At 46.7% G+C, this 26,297-nt stretch overlaps 1 protein-coding gene across 4 annotated transcripts; it reads right to left on the bottom strand.

Annotated features, from left to right (window-relative positions):
* Positions 1–7,584: 7,584 nt before the first annotated feature.
* Positions 7,585–12,795, bottom strand: LOC123052998 (uncharacterized). 4 transcript variants are annotated; one of them, XM_044476371.1, is made up of 7 exons: positions 12,402–12,572; positions 12,208–12,323; positions 11,137–11,183; positions 10,546–10,606; positions 9,582–9,825; positions 8,106–9,371; positions 7,585–8,025 (listed from the first exon to the last, which is right to left on the bottom strand). In XM_044476371.1, exons 5-7 carry the CDS (start codon positions 9,786–9,788, stop codon positions 7,819–7,821), a joined length of 1,680 nt encoding a protein of 559 aa, XP_044332306.1. In that variant the 5' UTR covers positions 9,789–9,825; positions 10,546–10,606; positions 11,137–11,183; positions 12,208–12,323; positions 12,402–12,572; the 3' UTR covers positions 7,585–7,818. The 4 variants fall into 4 exon arrangements, with proteins under 4 accessions (XP_044332306.1, XP_044332304.1, XP_044332305.1 ...); XM_044476369.1 differs by lacking the exon at positions 10,546–10,606 and having other exon boundaries at positions 12,402–12,750; XM_044476370.1 differs by having other exon boundaries at positions 10,546–11,183.
* Between the last annotated feature and the right edge of the window lie 13,502 nt (positions 12,796–26,297).

Raw genomic sequence — 26,297 nt, forward strand, 5'->3', positions numbered from 1 at the left:
TTCAACTACTTCCCAATACCCACATGTTATAAATTCCTAACCATGCAATGTTTGAGGGTTGAAACTATTGCATAAAAAAACTGGGTATGAAAGGGATATGATCAAAGTGTGAACTTGCCTGTACTGTTGATGAAGATGATTCGCACTCAAAACTCTTGATAGTTCTACTCGTCACACTCCGGTCAATCTATCGTAAGCAAGCAATAGTAACCACACATAAGCAATCACTCAAAAGATCGGAACGAACGAAGAAAACAATTCGGAAAACTTCAAAACCAAACAAATAACTCTTGCAACAGAAAACAATTTCTAACAGTACCAAAATTAAGTGAATTTGGCCTTGTCGGAAAGTTTAGGTCAAGAGCTTCGCTTTGCAAAAAGAATCAACTCAAACGGAGTTACGGAACTCAAGTTATGAACAAAAGAAGTTTAAATATGAATCTGAACAAATCTCGAAATTTCAAAATTTCAAAAATTTGACGTGACAGGTTAACTGCATAGGTGAAAACAAGACGAAACTATAGGTGCTGGTTTCATCTAATTTGAGTGAACGAGTAAAAAGTTATGCTATTTGAAAAATCAGGGTCAAGCTGTTTTACAGAAGAAAAATAGTTACGGCTAAAAGAATTCTAGGTGTAACGTATAAATACAGAGAACGAATAAGTATACCTTTATAAGGTATAGAAAAGACTTCAGAGTGAGGAGACAACTTTCAAAAGTCCCGCCGGAGAAGAAAAATATTTTTTTAATGAATCCAGTCAAATCAAAATATTGATTTAACCCGAATCGAATGATTTTTGGAGGCTCTATGGGTCTATATTTATAGCTGGAAAAGAGGCTTAGAGGTCAAAGGCTAGGCAATGTGGGACTAAACATAGACGAAAAAAAAGGAAAGAGAGAAGACGTGCCTCGTACGGGCCTAGAGGCCTTCAGCCGGCCCGCGTACACTACGCGCTGCAGGGTTTTTTTTCTTGGAGCAATTGAAAAGAGAAACAAACTATTGGAAAAAAATGTGAGGGAGGGATATGGCCGGCTGGGCCTGGCCCAAATAGGAGAAAAAGAAAATGATGGGGCGCCCGCTGCTACTATGATGCGCATGTGGGCGGCAGTTAGTAATGGGTAGCATGTCCAGTTTTGTTTTTTTTAGATAAAAACAGAAAAGATAAACAGAAAGAAAAATAAAATATATTTTTCCATAGGCATATTATATATCAAAAAATTTAGAAAATTATTTCGTTAAAGATAAACATTTTTCTAGCATCGAATAAAATCTACAAAAATTCAAGTAAATCAAATAGTGCTACTATTGCACTAAAACCCAATAGAATTTATTTTAAAAATACCAAAATGATTTCAAATTTATTTATCTCCAATTTTCTGATGTAGGGAATCATGATACCCTATTTTCCATATATTTTTATTTTGGAGAAAAATAATTTGAATAAAACCCAAATAACTCCAAATTGAAAATAATTTCAAAAGGACTTTGAATTTGATCCTTTTAAACTTCCAACTCATATTTCATATGTTTTGAAGAAGTCATTTTATCTTTGCTCATGAAAATCATTGAGTTGCTTAAAGTTCTGAATTTTGAAATATTTTCAAATGTTTTCAACAACCCTTTTTCATTTATTTAAATGGAAGAAGTCATGTCATCTTCTCTCCAGGGTTTTGTGGTGAAAAGAATTTGAATTTGTAAAAGCAAAATGAAAGTTTGGGAAAGTCATATTATTCCCTCTCATTTAACTTTCAAAAGTTTCGAATTTCACTCAATTTCACACAATCAATCAATCTATCTATTTAATATGACATTCCAAAATTTAGAATTTTGGGATGTTACAGTTACTCTCCATATAAGCAATTTTATTCTCATTCATAATAGTGGGAGTATCATAGGAAACTCGAATACTATAAATTGTCCCATATTAAAAGAGTAATGTTCAGTGAGGATATTCAAAATTATGACAATAATTATGACTACTTTTTATAACATAAGTATCATCACAGTAATCATCATAAGTGGGAGGAATGCAATCATCATAGCAAATTTGATCATTCAAAGTAAGGGAACTAAAAAGATCATCTTCATTAAGCATAGCATCCCCAAGCTTGGGACAAACATTAATTGCAGCAAAAAAAATTCTCAAACATGTCATTATCATCAAACATAGCATCCCCAAGCTTGTGGCTTGACATATTATAAGCATAATTACTCTCATCATTAATAGTATGAATAGAACCAACGGTATAACAATTGCTATCATCATAATTTCCCAAATTGGTGCCAAAAAGATTTCCAAGATTATAAGAAGTAGCATTATCTTCCCAATCATAATCATCACAACAAGCAATGGGCATAACAAAATCATCATCAATAGTGCTCGCGGACATTGTGCCATAAGACATAGCAGCAATATCATCATCAAGTGCATCATCTTCCACAATTATTTTTGATTCATTTTCATGAGGCACAACAATAATCGGAGCAACACTATTTGGGAGAGATGCCTTTTTACCTCTATTCTTTCTTTTTCTTCACCACATCATGTGTGGGTTTAATTATTATTTTCAAGCTTCTTATTGATGAGATCGGTTGAATAGGGAGCTCCTCCTCGTCACCTATTTCATCATGAGAGACAATAGGAGGGAAGGTGGAAATCTTTACCCTTTCATTAGTATTCCCTTTATATTCTATTGGTTTTCCCATCTTCCTATAGTTGGCAATATAAGCATTCTCATTGCAATTTACCATGCAAAACATATGGATATTTTTTAGTTTAGTTTTAGTGTCGTCCCTGAGACTGAATACTTCAAACCAACTATTTTTATATGTCAATTCTTCACTCCCCAAAAATAGACAAAGCTCATTATAAAGTTCAAGGGTGATCAAATCATTACAATATTTGGCCATGATTCGATCATGAAAAAGTTTGCATTGAAAATTAAGATGACCAACCTTATTGCAAAGTTCACAAGTAATAGGACAAAGAGAACATAATTTTGTAGCAAATTCATCTATCACTTTGAGCAAAGAATTGGTTCTATCATGTTTATGCTTCTTGCAAAATCTATCTTCCCTATAAGGCACATGTTCACAAACTTTATGCACTCCACAAAAATTGACATGCTTATAAGAAACATTTTTGTCATGACTTGTGCAATCATCATTAGCATTTTGGATATTCAAAGAATTCATACTAACAACATTGCAATCATGCTCATCATTCAAATATTTTGTGCCAAACATTTTATTGACTTCTTCTTCTAACAACTGAGCACAATTTTCCGAACCATCATTTTCAAGAAAGATATTATAAAGATGATCAATAATATGATGCAACCTCAATTCCATTTTTTATGTAGTTTTCTTTTATAAACCAAACTAGTGATAAAACAAGAAACTAAAATATTCAATTGCAAGATCTAAAGATATACCTTCAAGCACTCACCTCCCCGGCAACGGCGCCAGAAAAGAGATTCGATGACGGGATGTGAGTGTCGCTTACCTAACCTCCCCGGCAACGGCTCTAGAAAAGAGCTTGATGTCTACTACGCAACTTGTTCTTGTAGACTTGTGTTGGGCCTCCAAGCGCAGAGTTTTGTAGGACAGTATCAATTTTCCCTCAAGTGGATGACCTAAGGTTTATCAATCTGTGGGAGGTGTAGGATGAAGATGGTCTCTCTCAAACAATCCTGCAACCAAATAATAAAAAGTCTCTTGTGTCCCCAACACACCAAATACAATGATAATTTGTATAGGTACACTAGTTCGGCGAAGAGATGGTGATACAAGTGTAATATGGATAGTAGATATTGATTTTTGTAATAAGAACAATAAAAAGCAGCAAGGTAGCAATTGAAAAAACGGAGCAAAAACGGTATTGCAATGCTTGAAAATGAGGCCTAGGATCCGTACTTTCGCTAGTGCAATCTCTCAACAATGCTAATATAATTGGATCATATAACCATCCCTCAACGTGCGATGAAGAATCACTCCAAAGTTCCTATCTAGCGGAGAACATAAGAAGAAATCGTTTGTAGGGTACGTACCACCTCGAAGCTATTCTTTCCGATCGATTTATCCAATAGTTCATACTAAAATAACACCAAATAATTTCAGATTCATAATACTCAATCCAACACAAAGAACCTCAAAGAGTGCCCCAAGATTTCTACTGGAGAAACAAAGACAAGAACATGCATCAACCCCTATGCATAGATTACCCCAATGGAACCTCGGGAATCCACGAGTTGAGTGCCAAAACATACATCAAGTGAATCAATATGATACCCCATTGTCACCACGAGTATTCATTTGCAAGACATATATCAAGTGCTCTTAAATCCATAAAAGTATTCAATCCGATAAAATGAAATCTCAAAGGGAAAACTCAATTCATCATAACAAGATAGAGAGGGGAAAACACCATATGACTCGACTATATTAACAAAGCCCGCGATACATCAAGATCGTGACATCTCAAGAACACGAGAGAGAAAGAGAGAGAGAGAGAGAGAGAGAGAGAGAGAGAGAGATTAAACACATAGCTACTGGTACAAACCCTCAGCCCCGAGGGTGGACTACTCCCTCCTCATCATGGTGGCCGCCGGGATGATGAAGATGGCCACCGGTGATGATTCCCCCCCTCCGGTGGAGTGCCGAAATGGGGTCTAGATTGGTTTTCGGTGGCTACAGAGGCCTGCGGCAGCGGAACTTCTGATCTAGGTTAACCCCGAGGGTTTTCGGAATATTTGGAAATTTATAGGGTAAAGAGGCGGTGCGCGAGGCCACCAAGGTGGGCACAACCTACCTGGGCGCGCCTGGGCCCCAGGCGTGCCCTGGTGGGTTGTGCCCCCCTCGGGGAACCCCCCCCCCCCAGGTGCTTCTCTGGCCCACTGGGTGTCTTTTGGTCCATAAAATATCCACAAAAAGTTTCGCAGTGTTTGGACTCTGTTTGATATATATTTCCTGCGATGTAAAAAACAAGCAAAAAACAGTAACTGGCACTGGGCACTGGGTCAATAGGTTAGTCCCAAAAAATGATATAAAGTTGCTATAAAATGATTGTAAAACATCCAAGAATAATAATATAATAGCATGAATACTTCATAAATTATAGATACATTGGAGACGTATCAAGGCACACCTGCCTCAGGGGAGTGGTGGAGCCAACAGCCACACCCGAGAAGGGCCTGGTGGGCACGAGCTGATCATAAGGCACTTGAAGCATCTCGAAGGTTTCGACAAAGAGGACGTTGAGGCCAGCGCCGCCGTTGATGAGGGTCTTGGTGACATAGACGTTGCTGATGGTGGGCGTGCATAACGTGGGGGCGCGCCAGCGGTGGCCGCGGACTTGCGGTGGTCCCGGGAGTCAAAAGTGATGGCGCACTCAGGCCGGGGCTGCGCAGCATTCGCCCCACGGAAGAACTGCTTGGAGTGGCGACCGGATGCAGGCTCCTAGGACCCGCCGAGGATGCACGCGACCGTATGGGGCCCCGGGAGCATGAAACGCGTGGCGAACCAATCATGGAGCTCGCTCCAAGACCAAGAACAAGGGGCGCCCGCAAGGGCCAGGGGAAACCAGTTCGCCATGGCCTTGTCGTCGCCGCTCGCTGCCAGGATGCCCTGGGCGTAGCGCCAGAGAAACTCCTCGGGGTCAGCAGCGTCGTCGTAGCACGGGGGCAGCGCCGGCCTGAACCTCTTCGACCAATTTACCCGAGGCAGGCTGGCGGTGAAGGCTGGGCAACCCGCGGCGGTCGAGAGAACGGCGGGGCAAGGGGCGTCGGCTGCGACTGAGGCGGAGTGGCGGCGGACGCCTTGGCCCGAGGGCCCCGCCAGGGCGGCGTGAATGCGACGGGTGTCGGCCATGGAGATGGTGGAGCGGGTACAGAACGAAGCGGAAGAACTCCGGCACAACCCTATACCTGGCACGCCAAATGTCGGAATCGGGGCTTCGGGGACACAAAGAATGGTTCGAACTCTGGGATGTGCGCGAAGAACTCCGCTAAGCTGCGACTCGCTGCTCACTGCCTCACGACGATGCTCCAATGAGCTCGAACAAGGGGAAAGAAAGGCGAACACGATGATTTACTCAGGTTCGGGCCACCTTGCGGTGTAAGACCCTACTCCTGCTTTGTGGTGGATGGCCTCGCGAGGGAGGATGAGTATGAACTAGTACAAGGATGGACTGCCTCGGGAGGGCTCAGGATTCGACCCCCCTCTATAGTGGAGACTAGCCTATATTTATACTAGCCTTGGTCCTCTTCCCCCGAAGGCTCTAGGCGGGAAGGGATGCCACAACGGCCAATTTTGAAAGGGGACAGGAGTACAGCTTATCCTGGCAAAAGCAGTCTCCGTCTGCTAAAGCTTCTGGCCATGACGCGTCGGTGGGCTCGACGATGAGCGCCGTCTTGGCGAGCCCGTGGTCTTGGTCTTCTAGCACCGGAACGGCAACCTTTGGGGATTGCTTCGGGAACCCGCGTGTCGTCCTTGTCCCCTTAGCACCAAAAGAGGAAATCGTCCTCGCCTGCACCCGCTAGTACCCTTCTGGATCCGCTCGTCGTGGCTCGCGTCACCCACGTGCCGCGCGAGGTGAGGCGGCGTGCCTAGAGATGTCCGCCCCGCGAGGGGACTTTGGGAGACCACCCCGCGAGAGGCCCTCGGGAGCCTTGGTGATCCTTGATGATGCTCGCCTCGCGAGGGTCTTACTCGTGAAGTCTTGACGCTGGGCCTTACCGGGCCTTATGATGGCGCCACGCGGCGGGCCGCATGCAGACGGGTCTGGGTACCCCAGTCCCACGGGCCCAACAAACTTTACCTACCAGTAGCCACTTCGCCGGTCCTCCCTCGACGCGATCGTCGATCACCAAGGGGTAGCCTCTTCTTCCGATATGTCGAGTTTTCCCAAGGCCTCCTCCAACTCTTCCTGGACGTGCCACCCGCCTGTGCGTCGCCTCCTCCCCCGCTCCTACGGCAGCGTTGGGAGCAGCCATCCGTTTCCGCCTGCAACGCGCTAGCTCCCAGCCCCGCCAATGAATCCCCGGACCAATAGTTCCACGGTCAAAACCCTAATCGCCAAAGGCGCCACCAAAGGGTTTTACGGTTTTGGGGGAAAACTTTCCAATGGATTGGATTTCTAATCCGACTCGAGTTCAAATACTCTTTTATCTGAGCCTGGATTTATTACGTGGGATCAAAGCATGTACGCTCACCGTGTATTCCCTGGCATTCGCTAATAAACGCCAGTCCATGAATTTCAAATGCACAGATCCCTATGAAAAAGCATGCGTCCAGATAGCAAGCGTGGCTTGTATGTTTTTGTAGTCTTTCCTCACCGTTTACATCTTGATGTTCTCAGCTTGTTCGAACTCTCTTTATTAATGGAAAATAGGTTTTGCCTCCTTTTTAAGAAAAAAAATAATATATTCAAAGTTTTATGAATATTCCATTCCAAAAATATTTTCAGAACTGGTGGGAGTATTTCCGATCTCTCGCCAAACCATGTTGTCTGCATAATGTAGCGCAGGACACAACATGTCAACACAAGCTCCCTTGGGACCTAAATGGAGAGAAAAAACAAGGAGTTGCACACGAGCAAATACCCTTTGTTTGCCAAATTAAAATACAGTACAAACAACTAATTACATTTAACAACCACATCAGCCGTTTAGCTGGGCAGGGAAGCCATGGGAACCAGGCTGCATATATCATCGTATTGCCAAAACCACATTAGACTATTACCATGTAGATACAAGTGCCGTTCAAAATATTCAGACATTTCATACGAACAAAGAGCTCAAGAAAACCCCATGTGCAAACTACATCCTCCGGAAAAGGGGCTGATCACAGTCTCCGTTGATATCATCAAATTCTGTAAACGCAACCATTGCATGAGCATCATGCCCACTGGAAACCTCATCCTCCGAGTGCAGCTCCATGGCTGCCATCCCACTTCCAATCACATTAGCACCCCAAGATGAGCTAAGAAGTAGGTCGTTGCGATGGACACCAACATGCATGTTCACCTATCAAAGAGAGAGGAGAGATAAGCCACGTGAAAAGACACAATCAAATTAATCTGGGCTACAACATTCCCTGGACTTACATTAGGAGATCGAGAAATATTTTCAGGCACATCAGTAAGGACTGCAGGGAGAATGTTGACCAGCTGGGGGTTGCTTGATGGTGGTGTCGAAGCTAAAAGCCTCATTAGTGTTTCCCTAGCACTCCTCTCAACCAACGATTCGGTTTCTGGAATCAGAGGCTTCAAGCTAGGGAGCAGGGGAACAGGTGAAGTTATAGAAGGACCACAACTCACCAAATAAGCCTGACCGGAGGAACACATATCAATGACTGGGACATGCACAATAGGATCAGACATCAATGGTGTAAATGTTGGAACCTGTGAGCTATGCAATGAAACAAATGGTGAAGTAGGAAGTGGCAGGTGAAGCAACGGAAATGTTGGAACCTGCGAACCATGTACAGGAACAAGAGGTGAAGTGGGAAACGGCAGATGAAGTAACGGATATGTTGAAACCATAGAACCATGCAGGGGAACAATTGAAGTAGGAAGCTGGAGGTGAAGTGAAGGATCGTGCAGTATCGATGGAAGATTAAGTGAAGGTGAATTAGTTGTATCCAACTTTGCAGAAAATGACGAGACAGATGATACTTCATTTGATACCAGCGAGCCCAAAGGTGACTGGGGAAACGGTTCTACAGATGTAACTGGCATATGCAGAGGGGTTACACTGTACTGCAGTGACGATGGGCACGGCGGACACCAGCAATAGTAAGGCTTAAATGGATTCTCTGAATAACCCTCCTCTGGGAGTGGATAAAGAGGTGGCAGCAAGGGAAATGAAAGAGGCAAGTCTAATGAAGAAGCGGGAGTGACACTGTTTTTTGAACAGTCCCTATCACACACCTCACTGGTTGAATCAGGTTTAACACTCTTTGCTATCAAAGGATTTGCATCAATCAGAGCAGTTGATGGGCCCAACCAGTCCCCACGCCGCTTCAGCTTCTCTCTCCCAACAACCTTTGCACAAGAGGTCCTTGGAACCCCATCTTTAAAAGTGCTGGATCTGGGACTCAGACTGGCTTGATAGATCGAGCTTGCTTTTGTTGCATTAGCGGCAGAGGTGCGAGACCTTGAAGACCTGGAAACAACTGATGGGGGCTGTAAATGTTGCCCTTGTGAGCTTGAATTACTGAGGAAGCCAGTAGATGATCCCAACAATTTAGCATCTCCAATACTTGGCGCAAGAAGATAAGCATGTAAATTAGTAACAAAAGCATCAAGTCGGGAATTGGAGATGCCTGTGAGATCAGAGAGGGTTGGCCTGCCCTGAAGTAGATTTTTCATCTGTATAAAAAAATTTGAGAGAGAATCAGCATACCATGGTATATGCGATTTTGCATGAGGATTAAATTTATATTGCAATTGCAGTTCATGTGGATAGGCTCAAGTACATGGAGTTTGCTCTCCACGTTACATGTGGCACATCACAGTTGAGATCGCACATGGTTCATGGTACATTTACACTTAATTTGGCAGCCACTACAAAATACAAACCTTTGCAAGAAGCTCCATTCCACATTCCTTCGACTTTTCAGCACACCAGTAGTACAATCTTTTAGATTCTGAAATCCTGACAAGGAAAGAACGTCCAGAATTATCAGCTGATATTTCTTCAATCACAGCTTCTGAAACTTCTAGGCCATCGTTCAACAGAGCCAATTCCTCTGAACAACCATCGTCACCAGAGAAGGTAAGGCGCATGCTCGATGAAGGCAGAAGGCCAAGGCTAAGCTTCCCTCTGTACAAAGGAAATGAGTTCATGTAAGATCTCTGACTTTCTATTCTGAGTAAATAAATAACCAAGGGTTTTTTTCAGTATCACAACAGTTTTTTGGCTTGCTACCAAAAAAACACTGTAAGAAAAACGAAAAAAATACATTTCAATCAACTAAATGAAATCGGATCAGAGGAACTTCAATAGAAATTACTATAAAATTACATATAGACATTCTTGAATGCAAGGAATAGCCGTGGGGCAGAGCACATAGTTAAGTGAGAAGTGATAGAGCATTGAGACCTAAGCGCGCAAATAGGTTTCCACCAGAGACACTGGAGGATAGTGCAGAACCTAAGTTGCTCAGCACCATATCATTGGCAGACTTTCATAAAATAACCACCAACATACAGTACTTGAAGATGATTTTTAAGAAAAATAGCAGATTTGCCTTTTAATAGGAATAAGTAAAAGAACTAAATTTAAATAACAAATTACAGTATCAGATAAATGTTTCTTTAAGAAAAGCTGCAGCTTTGCCTCATGATTCGTACGAAAGAATCATGAATCATCTAATGATTTTTTCTTTGCAGGTGATAAATCAAGAATTAAATCTCCTTAGACAAGTTGTGCCAGATCATGGCACTGTCGAGTTGTGATTTTCGTTGCACATGAGCAAATCTACAACAAATTCCAATGAGTGGATGATTATATTGCGAAAATTTAGGGCAAAGTAATACGAACCATCCATAGTCAATTATAGTCAGTGACCTCCATTTTAAGGGAAAACCTCAATCAATTTGAACTGAAAAATGGAAAGAAATGATTGCCGATGGTAGAAATGTTGATAAAAAATCCATGGTGAATTAAAGGAAGGCGTATGTAACAAAGACTAGACAGGGTACATTAAGTACACAGCATGGGTAGAGAGCGAGATAGAAACACGGCTATAAGACATAAAACAGTTTATAGATGGAACAGCTCATTGGGCATAGGACAACTGATTTTAGAATGAGCATTGGTGTGAACACATTTTGTATTGGCTCATGTCACAAACTGTCTGCAGTGAAACAAACAGTAAACTACTGCATAAACTAACACTAGAGGAGCCTGTGATAAGCTAACTGCAACCACAAAACATACACAGGAAGTATGTGAAAACATCAACAAATGAGATATCAAACTCTTTGAAGTATCAATAGAAAATTTCATCTAAAGCATCATATGGTCCAGAATCCTATAGATCCAATCTCATCTAAGACTGCAATTGTGATGTGTGTGATTAGTTATTATTAATGCAGGTAACATAATACCGTAAGGCATGAAAGGAACTACCTTCTCTTTCCTCATATATCAGAGATTATGACACATGCCCAAATAACCTACAAATGGAAACATATATTTATTTGGTAGATGAACAATGCCATCACTAATAAGATGAAACATGTAATCCTAGAATCAATAATCTAGCATATGATACATCCTTCTTAATCAGGTCGGAATAGCTGAAAACACCTCCACAAAAAGCAATTATTATGTATCATGAAGTACAAGAACAAGAAGGAATATCATGTTCATAATGAAAGCAGACGAAGTTCTTAAATAGCAGAGATAATCACAAGAAAAAAATAATATGAAGGAAATACATGTTACAGAATTCTGCAACATAGCAGAGTAGCTGCATGAACAAAATTCTAACTAGGCTGTGACAATGATGTGAAAAGGGTGACTACAGAAAATAGGAATGTTCAGTTTGTTATGGATTGGAAATGGTAGTATTGAGAAATTTACTGAATCACGACACTTGAATGACATACTAATTCCCATGCAACTAAGAGGAGGTTCATCACTTAACCAGACAGACCTGTCTGACAAGACTCGAGTAACATGAAATGCAACAATTTGATGACTTATGTTGCACCAACATAGTGCTAAGGGAAAAAAAATTGCTGCGATGAATTTAGAATGTGCACAATATTTACCACATCACACGGATACATTCCAAAATCGCCAGTACAACTACATGATGATACATTTCCTTCTAAATTTTCCGTTCTGTCTGGTTTTGTTATTTGGTGCACTTCATTCAGAACAAAAAGTTTGTCAGCAGAAGTTTAGCGTCCGGCTGAGGGGCAATTTGACAGAAGACACAATATCCTCTGGCAGGTATAAAAAGTATCTGGCTGCCTCCATGCTTGATACGCAGCAGAGATGCTAGACAGTTAGCAAACGAGAAAGCTAGCCATGCCCTACAATATTAATCATTTCATGACAATGTGCGGAACACACAACTGTGGCACAATCTAAAAGAGAAGTCATCATGTACGTGCTCCTCTGGTAGCTTGCATAGATGTGGTGCGAAAGCAATCCAATTCTGTGGATGAAGTTAAATTTGTGGGTGGCTACCTGATGGTTGTTGGGCAGAGGAGGGGACCGTGGCGGTCAACCTTGCCGACGCGCAGCGAGACGAGGGGAACGCAGAGACACCTTGCCAGCATGCCCACCTCCGAGACCTCGAAGTGCTGCACCGCCCGACCGATGAGGTCAGAAGAGAGGCAATCGAAGGCCCTTGCCACGCACAGAGGGGTAGGAAATGTCACCTGAGAGAGGTGAGATATGAAGCGGTTCTCGGCGGCGGAGCATGAGACGTTGAGGGTGAGGAGAGGCCTGAGACGGTCGTCGGCGCGGCAGGCCCCCACGAGCTGCTGGCGCAGAGGCAGCGGGCGATGAGCATCCTCTCCTCCTCCTCCCGCTCCTCGTTCCGATCCGGAGGTCTCCGGCTCGTCGTCGTCGGAGTTGGGGAAGGAGGAATAGGATCCCTCTCGGCTCGGCGGCTCACCCATCTGGAGAGGGCAGGAGGGAATCCTAGGGTTTGCTCGAATCTGGTGGGAGACAAGATTGGGGGAGGAGAGAGCAAGATGAGACAGGAGACGGGAGGGGAACCACGGGACCAGAACCAAATCAATCGCAGACCGAGGGGGAGCGGAGGGCGGAGGCAGATATTTTTCCAAGCGACTGATTGCAATTGCGCCCTCAGGGTGTGGCCCCGATCCATCCTCTCTGCCTCGTCCGTCCAACTGCACGCCCTGCAGTTTGGGTCCCATATCCGCCCCGCACAAGGAAACCATCATAAGGGGCGGATTTTCTGTTTTGACCCTTTTAGCAAAGAATTTGAGGATTTGACCTCAATTCGAAGAAGAAAAAAATGAAATCTGGCCCTTTTTCCTACCGTCAGGGGGCTCGGCGGTAGGAAACTAATCCACGTCAGTAGCGCAAACGGCTGTCGTCCCCCCTCCGTCCCACCCTAGCGCAGCAGGTCCTGGCGGTAGGGTGTCTGATCCTACCGCCAGGGACCCTGGCGGTAGGTTGTGGACAGTTATTGGGCCCGGCCGCCCGCCCCACCCCCTTCCCCCCCCCCCCACACACACCCAGCCCCCCTCCCCCCCCAAGAACAGCAGTTCTTCTCTCGCCCCCTCTCTCATCTCCTCCACTTCCCCCTCGGATCTTCTTCGTTTCTTCATCGTCTTTGCGGATCGAGATGGCCCCGAAAAGAGAAAAGTAAGCTCCTCCGGTCCCTCCAATTAGTTTTAGTCAAATAGCTTCCGATTCATCGCATTATTTGATTCAAATCACTCCTCCTTTTTGAACTAGATTTAATTTTTTTACCCTAGGATTTGATTTAGGTTGATTCTAAATGTTATATTGTGTTAGATATAAACTCTAGTCACTAATTGGAATAGTAGTGTGAAGATGAACCCTAGTTCATCTTTTTTTGAAGGATTTTTTTCATACGATGCATGTTGGAGGAATTTGTTTTGATATGATGATGCATGTTGATATGCTATGATGCAACTAGTGGATGTAGTTGAGAAAAAATGGTGAACCCTCAAGATGAACCCTAGTTCATAATTTTTTGTGTTAAAAAAATATGATATGATGAATATTGGAGGAATTTGTTTTGATATAGGATGCATGTGGATGTTATATGATGCAAGTAGTGGATTTTGTTGGAGTAAACCTGGTGAACCCCTCAAGATGAACCCTAGTTCATAACTTCTTTTGTTAAAAAAATGATGATATGATGCATGTTGGAGGGGAGGGATTTGTTTTTATATATGATGCATGTGGATTTTATATGATGCAAGTAGTGGATGTTGTTGGAGAAAAAATGTTGAACCCTCAAGATGAACCCTAGTTTATAACTTCTTTTGTTAAAAAAATGATGATATGATGCATGTTGGAGGGGAGGAATTTGTTTTATTATATGATACATGTGGATGTTATATATGAATGTTGTATGAATAAACATATGAATGTTGTATGAATGAATCAACCATGTTTTATTTTTTATTTATGCTTATGCTTATAATGCTTATGTTTATGAAACTTTATTTACACGGGCACCTCTAGCGGACAACATTGGCAAACGGTACTCCATGCTTGACTACGCGTTCAACAAGGGTCATCGTGCCCGTTTCATAGAGAACGGAGTGGTAAGTACTACAATCGAAATATTGAACCAAAGTTTTCGGATTGGTAAACTAAGTTACTAACGTTTGGCGTCCACTTTTTGACAGATGCTCCTGCCACTGTGCATGGGGGGTCACGCGAATGCCGTGAAGATGGAGTACGAGGAGCGCTACGTGTCGTACTTCAGGAGAGCCCGACTGCTTGGTTTTGTCCGACAGTTCAAGCGTCAGCCGCCGACGCTCGTCCATGCAGCTCTCACGACTTTGATTGACCGGTGGCGACCCGAGACGCATAGTTTCCATCTCCCATGCGGGGAGATGACGGTGACTAAGGGAGTCCTAAATTAGGGGGTCCTCGGGTGTCCGGGCTATGTGATATGGGCCGGACTGATGGGCCGTGAAGATACAAGGCAGAAGGCCTTCCCCCGTGTCCGGGTATGACTCTCCTATGCGTGGATGGCAAGATTGGTGTCCGGATATGTAATTTCCTTCCTCTGTGAACCGGCTTTGTACAATCCTAGACCCCTCTGGTGTTTATATAAACTGGAGGGTTTAGTCTGTAGAGGCTATCAGAATTCACGTAGCTAGACAGCTAGAGTTTAGCCATTACGATCTCGAGGTAGATCGACAATCAAGCAGGACGTAGGGTTTTACCTCCATTAAGAGGGCCCGAACCTGGGTAAACATCGTGTCCCCTTTGTCCCTTGTTACCTTCGATCCTCAGATGCACAGTTCGGGACCCCCTACCCGAGATCGGCCGGTTTTGACACCAACATTGGTGCTTTCATTGAGAGTTTCACTGTGTTGTTGGCAGAAGGTTCGATGGCTCGTTTGATCATCAACAACGATGCTCCTTCTGGGGAAACTTTCCTCCCTGGTCAACTTTTTGTGTTTGGAGGCTTCGCTCTGCGTGGCAATTCAGCTGGTCACCTTGAACAGATCGACATCTACACCCCTGGTCATCAGATCAGGTTCGGAAGCCTGAACTATATCGCGGATATCCAAGGAGACTTGATCTTCGAAGGGTTCATGGCCTTGACCGATGTTCCTCATCTGCAAGAAGGAAACCCGTCGGATCCACCATCAGGCTCCGTTCAAGGATCAACTATCATTCCTGCCCTGGCCTTAGATCCAGAGCGGACCACCTTGTCCGAAGACGTGAGTATGAACCCCACCGGACCCTCTCCCACTACGGAGCTCCTTGCCGGAGACCCAGAGGCGGCCATATTATCGGCAGACCTGGACTCAAACAGGGTTCTCCCTGTCGTCAGGAAGCCGAACTCACCCCTGGATGTTAACTCCGAACTCCTGAGGTCTGTGTCCACTAGGCACGGCCGAGCGGCGCTCACCAGGCCTAGCTCTGCAGGTCCTCAGCCACCTGTCCAGTTTTCACTTCTAAGCGAAGCTCTAGACTTAATGCAATCTCTAGCCATCACCGAAGCATCGCTTCTGAACTACGCCCAGCCCGAACTAGGGGCTAACTGCGGGGAATTTTGTGTCCCACCCACCACCCACTTGGTAGCCATTGTCGAGGACTTAACCGACATGCTAGACTATGCCTCCGAAGACATCGACGATATGGACGACGATGTCGCAGCCGACCCAGGCCAAAACTCGCCTATCACTGGGCGTTGCATGGCCACCTCTACATACGACGTGTATATGGTAGATACACCCAAAAAGGACGACGACGGCAGGCAAGACCCGATTGAGGACAAGCCCGCCGAAGCACCACCAAAGCGCCAACATCAGCGGCGCCGCCCACGATCGCGTCGGGAAAAGGACAGTTATACCGGCACCGGAGACAATAACACTCTGGATGACACAAAAGACCCCAAAAACCCCGTCGAGCCTGCATTCGAGCAGGATGAATGGGAGGAGGGACAAGTTAACCCCGACGAACCTATCGAGAATGAGGATTCGGAAGATAGTAACTATCTATCGGTCTCCGAGGAGGATGTCTGCCTTGGCAACAAAGATTTCATCATGCTAGAGGAACCCCTCGAGCAAGAAAGCTTCAAGCGACAACTTATCGCCACGGCAAGGAGCCTGAAAAAGAAACATCAACAGCTTCAAGCCGAACAGGATATGCTCAACGACCGATGGAGCAAAGTCCTGGCCGCCGAAGAATACGGCCTTGAGCACCCAACAAAGAGCTATCCAAAACGCAGGTTACTGCCACAATTTGACGACGAGGCCCTTGAGCCAATACCGTCCAGATACAACCATGTCGATGAACCAGACCGACCACCACGTGGACGGGACAAAGCGGCTAATTATGCCGAACACCAGCCCGCCCCACCTCGCCGCAGAGGCGAGGAGGCAGCAGCTCCGGGCTACACGTATGATTTACGTCAGGACCTGAACAATAGAGCCGGCCAGACCAGATCAATCTACGGATCAAGGGGGCGTGCTCCAACACGAGACGACGGCCATCAAGCCTGGCATGACAAGCATCGCCAAGTTCGGGCTGAGAACCGAACACAGATGTCGTCCGAACTCCGTCGTGATGTCGCCCAATACAGAGGCGCCGCACACCCCTTATGCTTTACCGATGAGGTAATGCAGCACCAGTTCCCAGAAGGGTTTAAACCCGTAAACATCGAAGCGTATGATGGAACGACAGACCCCGCTGTATGGATTGAAGATTTTCTTCTCCATATTCACATGGCTCGTGGTGACGACCTCCACGCCATTAAATACCTCCCCCTAAAGCTAAAGGGACCAGCACGACACTGGTTGAATAGCCTCCCAGAGAACTCTATTGGCAGTTGGGAAGACTTGGAGGATGCGTTTCGAGACAACTTCCAAGGTACTTATGTCTGGCCACCGGACGCTGATGACCTTAGTCACATAGTCCAGCAACCCGGAGAGTCGACCCGCAAACTCTGGACTCGGTTCCTAATTAAAAAGAACCAAATCATCGACTGTCCGGACGCCGAAGCCTTAGCGGCCTTTAACACAGCGTCCGTGACGAATGGCTCGCCCGACACCTCGGTCAAGAAAAACCGAAGAGTATGGCAGCACTTACTGCACTTATGACCCGCTTTTGCGCGGGCGAAGATAGCTGGTTAGCTCGTAGAAGCAATAGTACCAGTGACCTTGGCACCTCTAAAGCCAGGGATGGCAATGGAGAGCCACGACGCAACAAAAACAAACATCAAAACAACAATGAAGAAACTGAAGATACGGCGGTCAACACCGGATTCAGTGGCTCTAAATCTGGTCAGCGGAAGAAGCCATTCAAAGGAAATAGAGACGGTCTATCTAATTTGGACAAGATACTAGACAGGCCTTGCCAGATTCATGGCACCTCTGATAAGCCTGCCAACCACTCCAACAGAAATTGTTGGGTGTTTAAACAGGCCGGTAAGTTAAATACCGAACACAAGGGGAAAGGGCCTCCAAGCGAGGACGATGATGAGCCCCACCCACCGAATACATGGGGACAGAAGAAATTTCCCCCTGAGGTGAAAACCGTGAACATGATATATGTCACACATATACCCAAGAGGGAGCGCAAGCGCGCACTAAGGGACGTCTACACCGTAGAGCATGTCGCCCCAAAATTCAACCCATGGTCGGCTTGTCCGATCATCTTCGATCGCAGGGACCATCCAACCAGTATCCGGCACGGAGGTTCAGCGGCCCTGGTACTCGACCCAATCATTGATGGATACCATCTCACTCAAGTCCTTGTGGACGGCGGCAACAGTTTTAACTTGATTTACCAAGACACTGTCCGTAAAATGGGTATTGACCCTTCAAGAATCAAGCCTAGTAACACCACCTTCAAAGGAGTGATACTTGGCGTAGAGGCCCGCTGCACGAGCTCACTAACACTGGAAGTAGTCTTCGGTTCGCCGGATAACTTCCGAAGCGAAGACTTGATCTTCGACATTGTCCCCTTTCGCAGCAGTTATCACGCGCTGCTCGGACGAACTGCCTTCGCCCGCTCCAATGCAGTCCCGCACTATGCTTACTTAAAGCTCAAAATGCCCGGACCGCGCGGCGTTATCACAGTCAATGGAAACATGGAGCGCTCCCTCCGTACTGAGGAGGACACCGCGGCCCTTGCAGCCGAGGTGCAGAGCGGCCTCACCAAGCCGAAGACTTCATCGGTCATCAAGATCCCGGACACTGCTAATCGAGTCCGGCCTACTCTGAATAACAACAGCTCGGTGAATTCAGAGTTGAATTAGCAGTTTCACCTCCGCCGGTCGCCCTATAAAACCGTGGCATATGTACCGCGTGTGCATAATTACGCACTTAAAATACCCTAGGCAACGACGGAGGCACACTGTGGATAAGGTCTATAGTGTGGCTTGACCCTATTTGGACCTTAACCTTTTTTTTCCTTCCCTTTTTCTCTCTCAGGTTCATTAAAGCCTAGTTACCCTACGGTCGTGCAAAGGTTCCTTTCCAGGCCCCTTTTGTATAAACGACCGTCGACTACTCCTCTCAAAAGGATTTCTTACCAAGGAGAAACGACATAGACGTGCGGCAGGGCATCAATGGGATCTTCAAGACTACCTTTTCTTTTTAGGCCCTGTATACAGCTTCCCCTTGTGTACAACTTCTCGGCATGTAAATAGCCTTGATGTTTATGGCATTATCTGTAATAGCACGTCTTGACGTATTAATCGGAGTATAAAGGACATAGTTTATCGCCAACCCCTGTTTGGTTTTGGTTTATTTTACCACATGTGTTCCCTCCTTGCTTCAGATTGCCACATATACTTTGGTCCACCTACAAGCCGGGGGCTCTATTCGGCCATATATATTTTTTCCAAAAGTCCGAACACTTCTAGGGTATGCTTCGGCGTCCCGAATATTGCATTATATGCACCAACTCCGAATCATGTCTCTGGTCAATAGTTGGGTTGCCCGGCTCCTATGATTACCACCTTACGTTCCGCTAGTTCGGCTAAGGTCGTAAAGGGAGAACTACTGCGATTGTGTTTCCGGTTTGTCCGGTCAAACACCTTAGTAGAGAAAGCCGAAAACTGACTGTCATGATACAGCGAGAGCTGGTTGGCGATTCGGCGACTCACTACAAATCTTTCGCGATTTACTCTGTGTTATACGAAGGGTTGGTCTTTACCCAGTCATGCGACAAAGGCATCCTAGTTCGGACGGCCCCATACGCACCAGGTGCTAGTGCTTAGCCCCACCGTCAAACTCCTATGGCTAAGTGAAAGTAATAAAGCTGCATAGTCCGATTGCCTGGTTCGCTGCGCAGACACCTCCTTTACGGACCAAGACGTTGGGTCAAGTGTGATCACGCGCTATACCGAGCACCCCCGTAGCATCTACATGGGGGCTGAAGCCGACGACTGGCAAACTTTCAGAATTAAAATGGCCACACAGGAGGAAAAATTCCAGACAAAGGCATAAATATATTACAAGCCTTGGTTCATAGAACAAAGTCCGAACAGCCCTGATACATTCACTCAAACATAACATCCTTGGAGCATTGGCCCTCTACTATTCAGGCACCAGCTAGGACATCTTCAAAGTACCTCTCCGGCTTGCGGTGGTCCTTGCCTTCGGGCGGGCCTACGGTTGCCACGTCGGTGGCCTTCATCTTCGCCCAGTGCTTCTTGACACGGGCAAAGGCCATCCGCGCACCCTCTATGCACGCCGAGCGCTTCACAGCTTCAACTCGGGGCAGCGCATCGACGAGTCACCTCACCAAGCCAAAGTAGCTGCTAGGAATGGGTTCGGCTGGCCAAAGACGGACTATGATGTCCTTCATGGCCAAGTCGGACATCCTATGCAGCTCCGCCAGTTGCCTCATCTGGTTGTTCAACAGTGTCGGGTGCTCCGGCGCCAGGAACTGTGACCAGAACAACTTCTCTGTCGAGTTCCCCTCTTGGGCTCGGAAGAACTGCGCGGCGTCGGTGGCACTCCTCGGATGATCCTCAAAGGCGTCTGGAGAACTCCATAGTCGAGTGAGCAAGGCATATCTTTGACCCCCAAATATACTCTGCAAAAGAAAGGGCTTACCAGCCGCTATCTGTTCGGCCTGCCGGATCTCTTCACGAGCACCCCGGGACTCGGTCCGCGCCTATTTTGCCTCCTGGACGGCCTTGGCGAGTTCGGCCGCTTAGGTCGTAGTCTTCTCCTCCAAGGTCTTGCACTTGCTGATGGCGTCCTTCAGCTCTTGCTCCACTTCGGCCACCCTCTCTTCGTGCTGGCGGCGGGCGGCCTTTTCGGTCTTTAATTCCGCAGCTGCTTTGTCAGCGGCTGCTTTATTCGCCATCGCCTCCTCCTTGGCTTGGGCTAGGGCGCTCTTGAGGGTCTCGACCTCGGCCGCTCCAACTGCATTCATAATCACAGCAGTAAATAAGTTCAACTTTGCATTTGCATATCACTTCAGATATATAACCGAACTCTTTAAATAACACGCATACCTGGCGTCTCATCGAACCGCTTGTTAATGCGGTCGACTTCATCATCAGCTAGCTTGAACTTCCGATTGAGTTCGGAGACTTCAGCAGCCTGGGCGGTCGCCGCCAACAGGAAGCCTGTTGTAAAATAGAAAAGTACGTCACCTCTTCTGAATACTATGTGATCCTCTGTCCGGCTTTTTCAAATCCGGACAGAGTCTCAGGGGCTGCTGTCTATATACAGGTATATTTCCTTTATATATATATATAAACAAAAAAGGGTCTAAAGCATTACGTCGCATACCTCGAAGCCTGTTAGTAGGCTGGTGAAGTCTCCGTTCAGGCCGCTTTTTGAGGACTGAACCTTCTCTACTACCACACCCATCAGGGTGCGGTGCTCCTCTATGATGGAAGCACGTCGTAGTGCTTCCACCAGAGTATTCGGCGCCTCAGGATTGGTGGAGGTCGTCGTCGGAGCTGATGCTCCCCCCTCCTTCAAAGGGGGCTGCTCGCCCGATTCCGGAGCCACGTGGGTCTCCAGAATGATGTTCGGCTGGGGGCCGGACTGATCAGGGCCCCCGTCGTCGGTTGCTGTTGTGGAATTGTCACGGCAGATGTCTTAGTGTGAGGACTTAGTCGTGAGGCCAACACAGTTATGTGGTAGCACAGTCGCCATGGGGGTCGCACCCCCCATGTCCTCGGCAGCCGAGGTATTACCCTCGGGCGCCTTCTCGACAGCCTCGCTCGCCCCTCCGCGGCCAGGAGAGGTCCTTCGGGATAACACCTCGGTGTCATCCGCGGTGGTTGGCGAAAGAGCTCGCGGGGGCGTCTCGCTCTCTGCCATCTCTGGTGGCAGAGAACTCCCCTCAGATAGTGAAGGGTTGGGGAGGTCGCGAGCAGGGCTGAAATACACACAATGCAATATGTATATTGAGAACATAGAGGACCGAATATATGTAATAAATCCTTTGATACTTACGATTCGGCGAGGGGCTTCACCCTGGGAAGCCTCTTGGAGATGGGTTTGACCTCTGAATCCGAACCATCCTAGGGGGCCATCTTCCCCCCTTGGGCGCCTCCTCCTCCGGGTCTGTGGAGGCTGCCCTCTTATTCTTCCTCCCCTTAAGAGGGGAGTCGCTTTCCGCTTCCTCCTCCTCCTCGTCTTCATCTCCCTCGTGGGAGGAGGGGATTTCGGTCTCTCTGGACACTGCGTCCGAAGCACCCTTGTGGCGGAGGCCACCTTTGGCCTCCTTGCTCTTCTTCTTGGCCTTCTTCTCCGGCGCCTAATAGGGCGCCGTGATCAACATCTTTGTCAGCTTAGGTGTGGCCGGGTCTTCAGGAAGCGGGGCCGGACACTTAATCTGCTCCGCTTTTGCTATCCAGCCCTGTACAAAGGGACATAAAACTTATTATTCCAAAAACTTGTTGATCGAGTATAAATATTCAGAAACTCATACTTACCGGTGTGGCCGGATTCTCGCTGTCGAGACCGATGTCTTCGGTCTTCTTCGGCCATGCTTTTTGGGCCTTGAATAGCAGCTTCCAGATGTCTTCATGCGTTGTACCGAAGAAGTGCTTCAGGGTCCGTGGATCTTCCGGATTGAACTCCCACATGTGAGAGAGCCGGAGCTGGCAGGGGAGAATCCGGCGGAAGAGCATCACCTGATCACGTTAGTGAGACTGGTATTCTTGCCTATCATGTTTGTGATGCGCTTTTGCCGCATCAATACTTCCGCTGTGGATCCCCAGTCCAGACCCTTAGCGGTCCAAGAGGTGAGCCGCATAGGGGGTCCGGATCTGAACTCAGGAGTGGCCGCCCACTTGGCATCGCAGGGTTCGGTGATGTAGAACCACTCCTGCTGGCACACCTTGACAGTCTCCACGAAGGCCCCCTTCGGCCAAACGGCGTTGGGGACACTGGTGTGCATCGGTCCTAAACAAACGGTTTTTTACCCCTTTCCGCGACGACATTTGGAACCTTCGCCAAGTGAGTGTGGGCGATAGGGGGGTCCTTCCCACACAACCCAGAGACCGTAAGGGATAGGGAGCCTTGATGCATATAGTTGTCCCTATATAACTGTTTCCAATATCTCGAATATCCCAAACGCTTCATCCTTGCTACTCGTTTGTGCTTGCATTGCCATCGCAGTCGGAGTTTTGTGGTTCTGCCTAAAACCAGGCAGATTCTAGGCATGGGAGCTTTCCAGTCAGATTCTAGGAAGATTCCAGGCACGGGAGATTTACGATGCTTGGCACATCACAAACAGTTCATGATTATAAACCATGTACGATAGGTAGACAATCACACACATTTAGTTTTCCCGCACCGTATGTGATAGTGTCTGACATCACACACGCTTTGCGAACGGCAACTGTGTGCATGCTTGCACACGTTTTCTCTCTGTGAACCGTCTCGGATTATGGTGTATATCGCAAACGTTTGTGTTTTACCAACCATGTGTGCCGTAATGACCTGCACAACGTAATTTCGCCCTAATTTAATTGCTGCTATTTAAAATTGTACCTAATTTAAACTTGAAAGTAGGCTATAGCTTTATTCATATCCATCAGGTTCAAACAACCAATGCATTATTCGATTCACAGGTACATATGTTTAAGAATTACAGAAGCACCAAATAAAGAATGATGTACCAGGGTTCTATACTTGTACTATTACAGATGGTAAAGAAAGAGGCGACAGACATTCCAGTTGCTGAACAAGGTGAAGCGGAATGGTCCTATTGTGCTCTCCTAGATGCAGAAGGCATGCAGGACTCTAGTCCAACCCGTTGTGATGGTCGGCCGCCAATCATGTAGTTTGAGAGGTAATCTTGAGTAAACTGCTTCAGGATCCACTGCAAAAGAAAAGAAGATTCAGATATTGTCATCTAACACGACTCATTACGGCAGTAAAAAGAAGGCTACAGGGTTCTTACTTACTACCCTGCAGTTCACTGTTGTCTTGCATAAAGTGTAAACAAATAGTTCGATTGACATCTTTTGACCCATTTTACTAACAATCTTTATCAGTTTCCTCACTTGATGCTGGTTCATGAATATCTCATTGCCCCATGCGCAGAAAGGGTCGAAGTGTGGATCTTTGGCAATGATATATGTACCTAAAAGCACCAAGTTAATATTAGAAGCTAAACAACAATTGAAAAATGATGTAGTACAACATTCCATCCATCCCATTATATAAGATTTTATTACATGTATATCTAGACATCATCAGAACATTAAGGTAACACTCTTCCTTGTTGCTATATAGCCTGGGATTGCATATTTAGTCATTCAGTACAATGCATGTTGCTAAACAACAATTGAAAAACAAAAAGGCATGTTAACTGCAATATCCTTATCAGCAACCAAATATCGTAATTCATAGTGGTATTGTTGAAACTGTTATTGATGAAATTGAACTGCACAGCAAATAGTTGCACATATAGAGCATCACATTGTGAAGAACTGAAATAAACAAGTCATAAGGACATCTCTAGGCGATCCTTAGAAAGTTAAAGGACTAAAACGCTTAGTGGATATATATATATATACTCCAGCAATATTTGGCCTTTCTAGTCGATCCCCTAAACTTAAGGTTGTAAACTTCAATTTGATCAAGTTCAAAGCAGGTTCAACCGAAAGTAGCATGCATTCAAACATAAACATAGATAGTTTTGCATAACCGAACATAAAACATAAATTTAAACTAAGCTAAACTACTTTCGGTCGAAGTAGAGATCGAGCCAATCCTTCCTCGTCATGTACGGTGTGCCGCGAGCCGGGTCCAGGCCAGTACTGTCGTCGGGGTCGTTGGGGAAGGCACTCCTCCACTGTCGATGTCGATCTCCTTGTCCTGGGGGCCCACCTCGACGCCCTCTGCGCCGCCGTCGCCGCCGCCTTCGACCTCGTCATCAGAGGAGAGCACGATAACCTCGCCGCCCTCCGCGCCGTCGTCCTTGCCGCCTTCGACCTCGTCATCGGAGGAAAGCGCGATAACCTCGCTGCCCTCCGGGCCGGCAAAGATCGCCCGCTCCGCCTCCATGAGCTCCGGGTGCTGCCGGCGGAGCTCTTGCATGTAGGCCTCGTCGGTGGCCTCGGCCTCGAGACGCTCCCACGCCTCGTGGTCCTCCCGCGCCATAGCCAAGCTCACCACCCCTGGCTCCGGCAGAACGAGGTGGACCGGACGTGTGCTGAAGGGGAAATTTAGCCTAGCCGCTGCATCGTGGTAGCGGACCTGCCAGCGGTCGTACTCCATGGCCGCGAGCTCGGCCGCGTGGAAGCTACCGAGCCACCGGCGGGTGTGGGTCTCTCGATCTGTAATCTCGGCGACCCACATCCCCCACCGCCGCTGCCGGACCCCGAGGTAGGACTTCGTCAGCTGCCAGGTCCGGGGGAGGACGGGGAAGTCCTCGAACCGGCGTAGGGCGCGGCGGCGGGCGGATCGGGGGACCGGCGACGGCGGATCGGGCCCGCGGAGGACGACGGGGACACCTCGGCGGCCACCTCGCCGGCGTCGGGCGAAAAGGCCGCGATAAACCTCTTTTTGGCCATTGGCTACTCGAGCTCCCCGGCACACAGGCAGAGGTTGAGGACGGAGGCGCCGGCGATGGTGGTGACCTACCAATGGTTTCGAGGGTTGTGTGTGTCTATGTGAGCGGAGGTTGTGTTTTAGGAAGTACTGCGGCAACTGAAAATTTTACTAGGCGGGAGTAACAAGGTGGGGCTACTGAAAATTTGGATCAAGGGCGAGCAGATATTTTTGAGATTGCGAGGGATGCAGAGGCGGGAGCAAAATGTTGGGGCTACTGAAAATTTGAATCAAGGTACTAAAGCAGAGAGGGATGCAGAGGCGGGAGTTCTGGGGTAGCGAGCTAGTGTGCTTGACACGCCGGCTGTTGACTGTAGCCGACGCACCTTCTCGCGTAAGCCATAGGCATACTATACACCGACGGTGCTCCAAGATATTTTGTACTACATCTCACACGGTTGGTGAGAGTAAACTGTGTGGGATCTACTTGATTTGAATTACAAAATGGGGTCACATCGGCAATGGACGGTGTTTGAATTGCTAGACCTTTTATCTGCAGTGAACATGCAACTGTATGTGTGTCGTAAAAGAATTGGAATTATTCAATGTTCGTTTGGACATTTCATATATTAAACTGGTTTTCTAGCCATTTCAGGTGCACAATTCAAAATTAAACTACATGCACATGCTCCGGTGCATACAAATTGGTTGAAAAATAAAATCTGTGTCCTTCAGTGCATGCTTAGGTCCCATGGAAGAAATGGGAATGAGTTTTTCGGGGTTCGTGGCCTTTTTTATACATTAACTGAGTTTTCTAGGCATTTTATGTGCATAATTCAAATTTGAACTACAAGCACATGCTCCAATGCACTAAAGTTGGTTGAAAAATCACACGTGTGTCCTTGGGTGAATTTGTAGGTCCCATGCAAAAGATGGGAATGAATTTCAAACACCAGGGCACTGTTGATTGCCGGAAAAACGTTGAGATACCTATTTTTAAATTCTAGTAAATCCAAAACTCGTCTGAAATTCATGAAACTTGGCATGCTATCATGGATAGGCATCAACATGCCGTGGTGAAAATTTTGTCCCATCTGGGGCAGG

The sequence above is a fragment of the Triticum aestivum genome, chromosome 2D, assembly GCF_018294505.1.
Source record: "Triticum aestivum cultivar Chinese Spring chromosome 2D, IWGSC CS RefSeq v2.1, whole genome shotgun sequence".
Lineage (NCBI taxonomy): Eukaryota > Viridiplantae > Streptophyta > Magnoliopsida > Poales > Poaceae > Triticum > Triticum aestivum.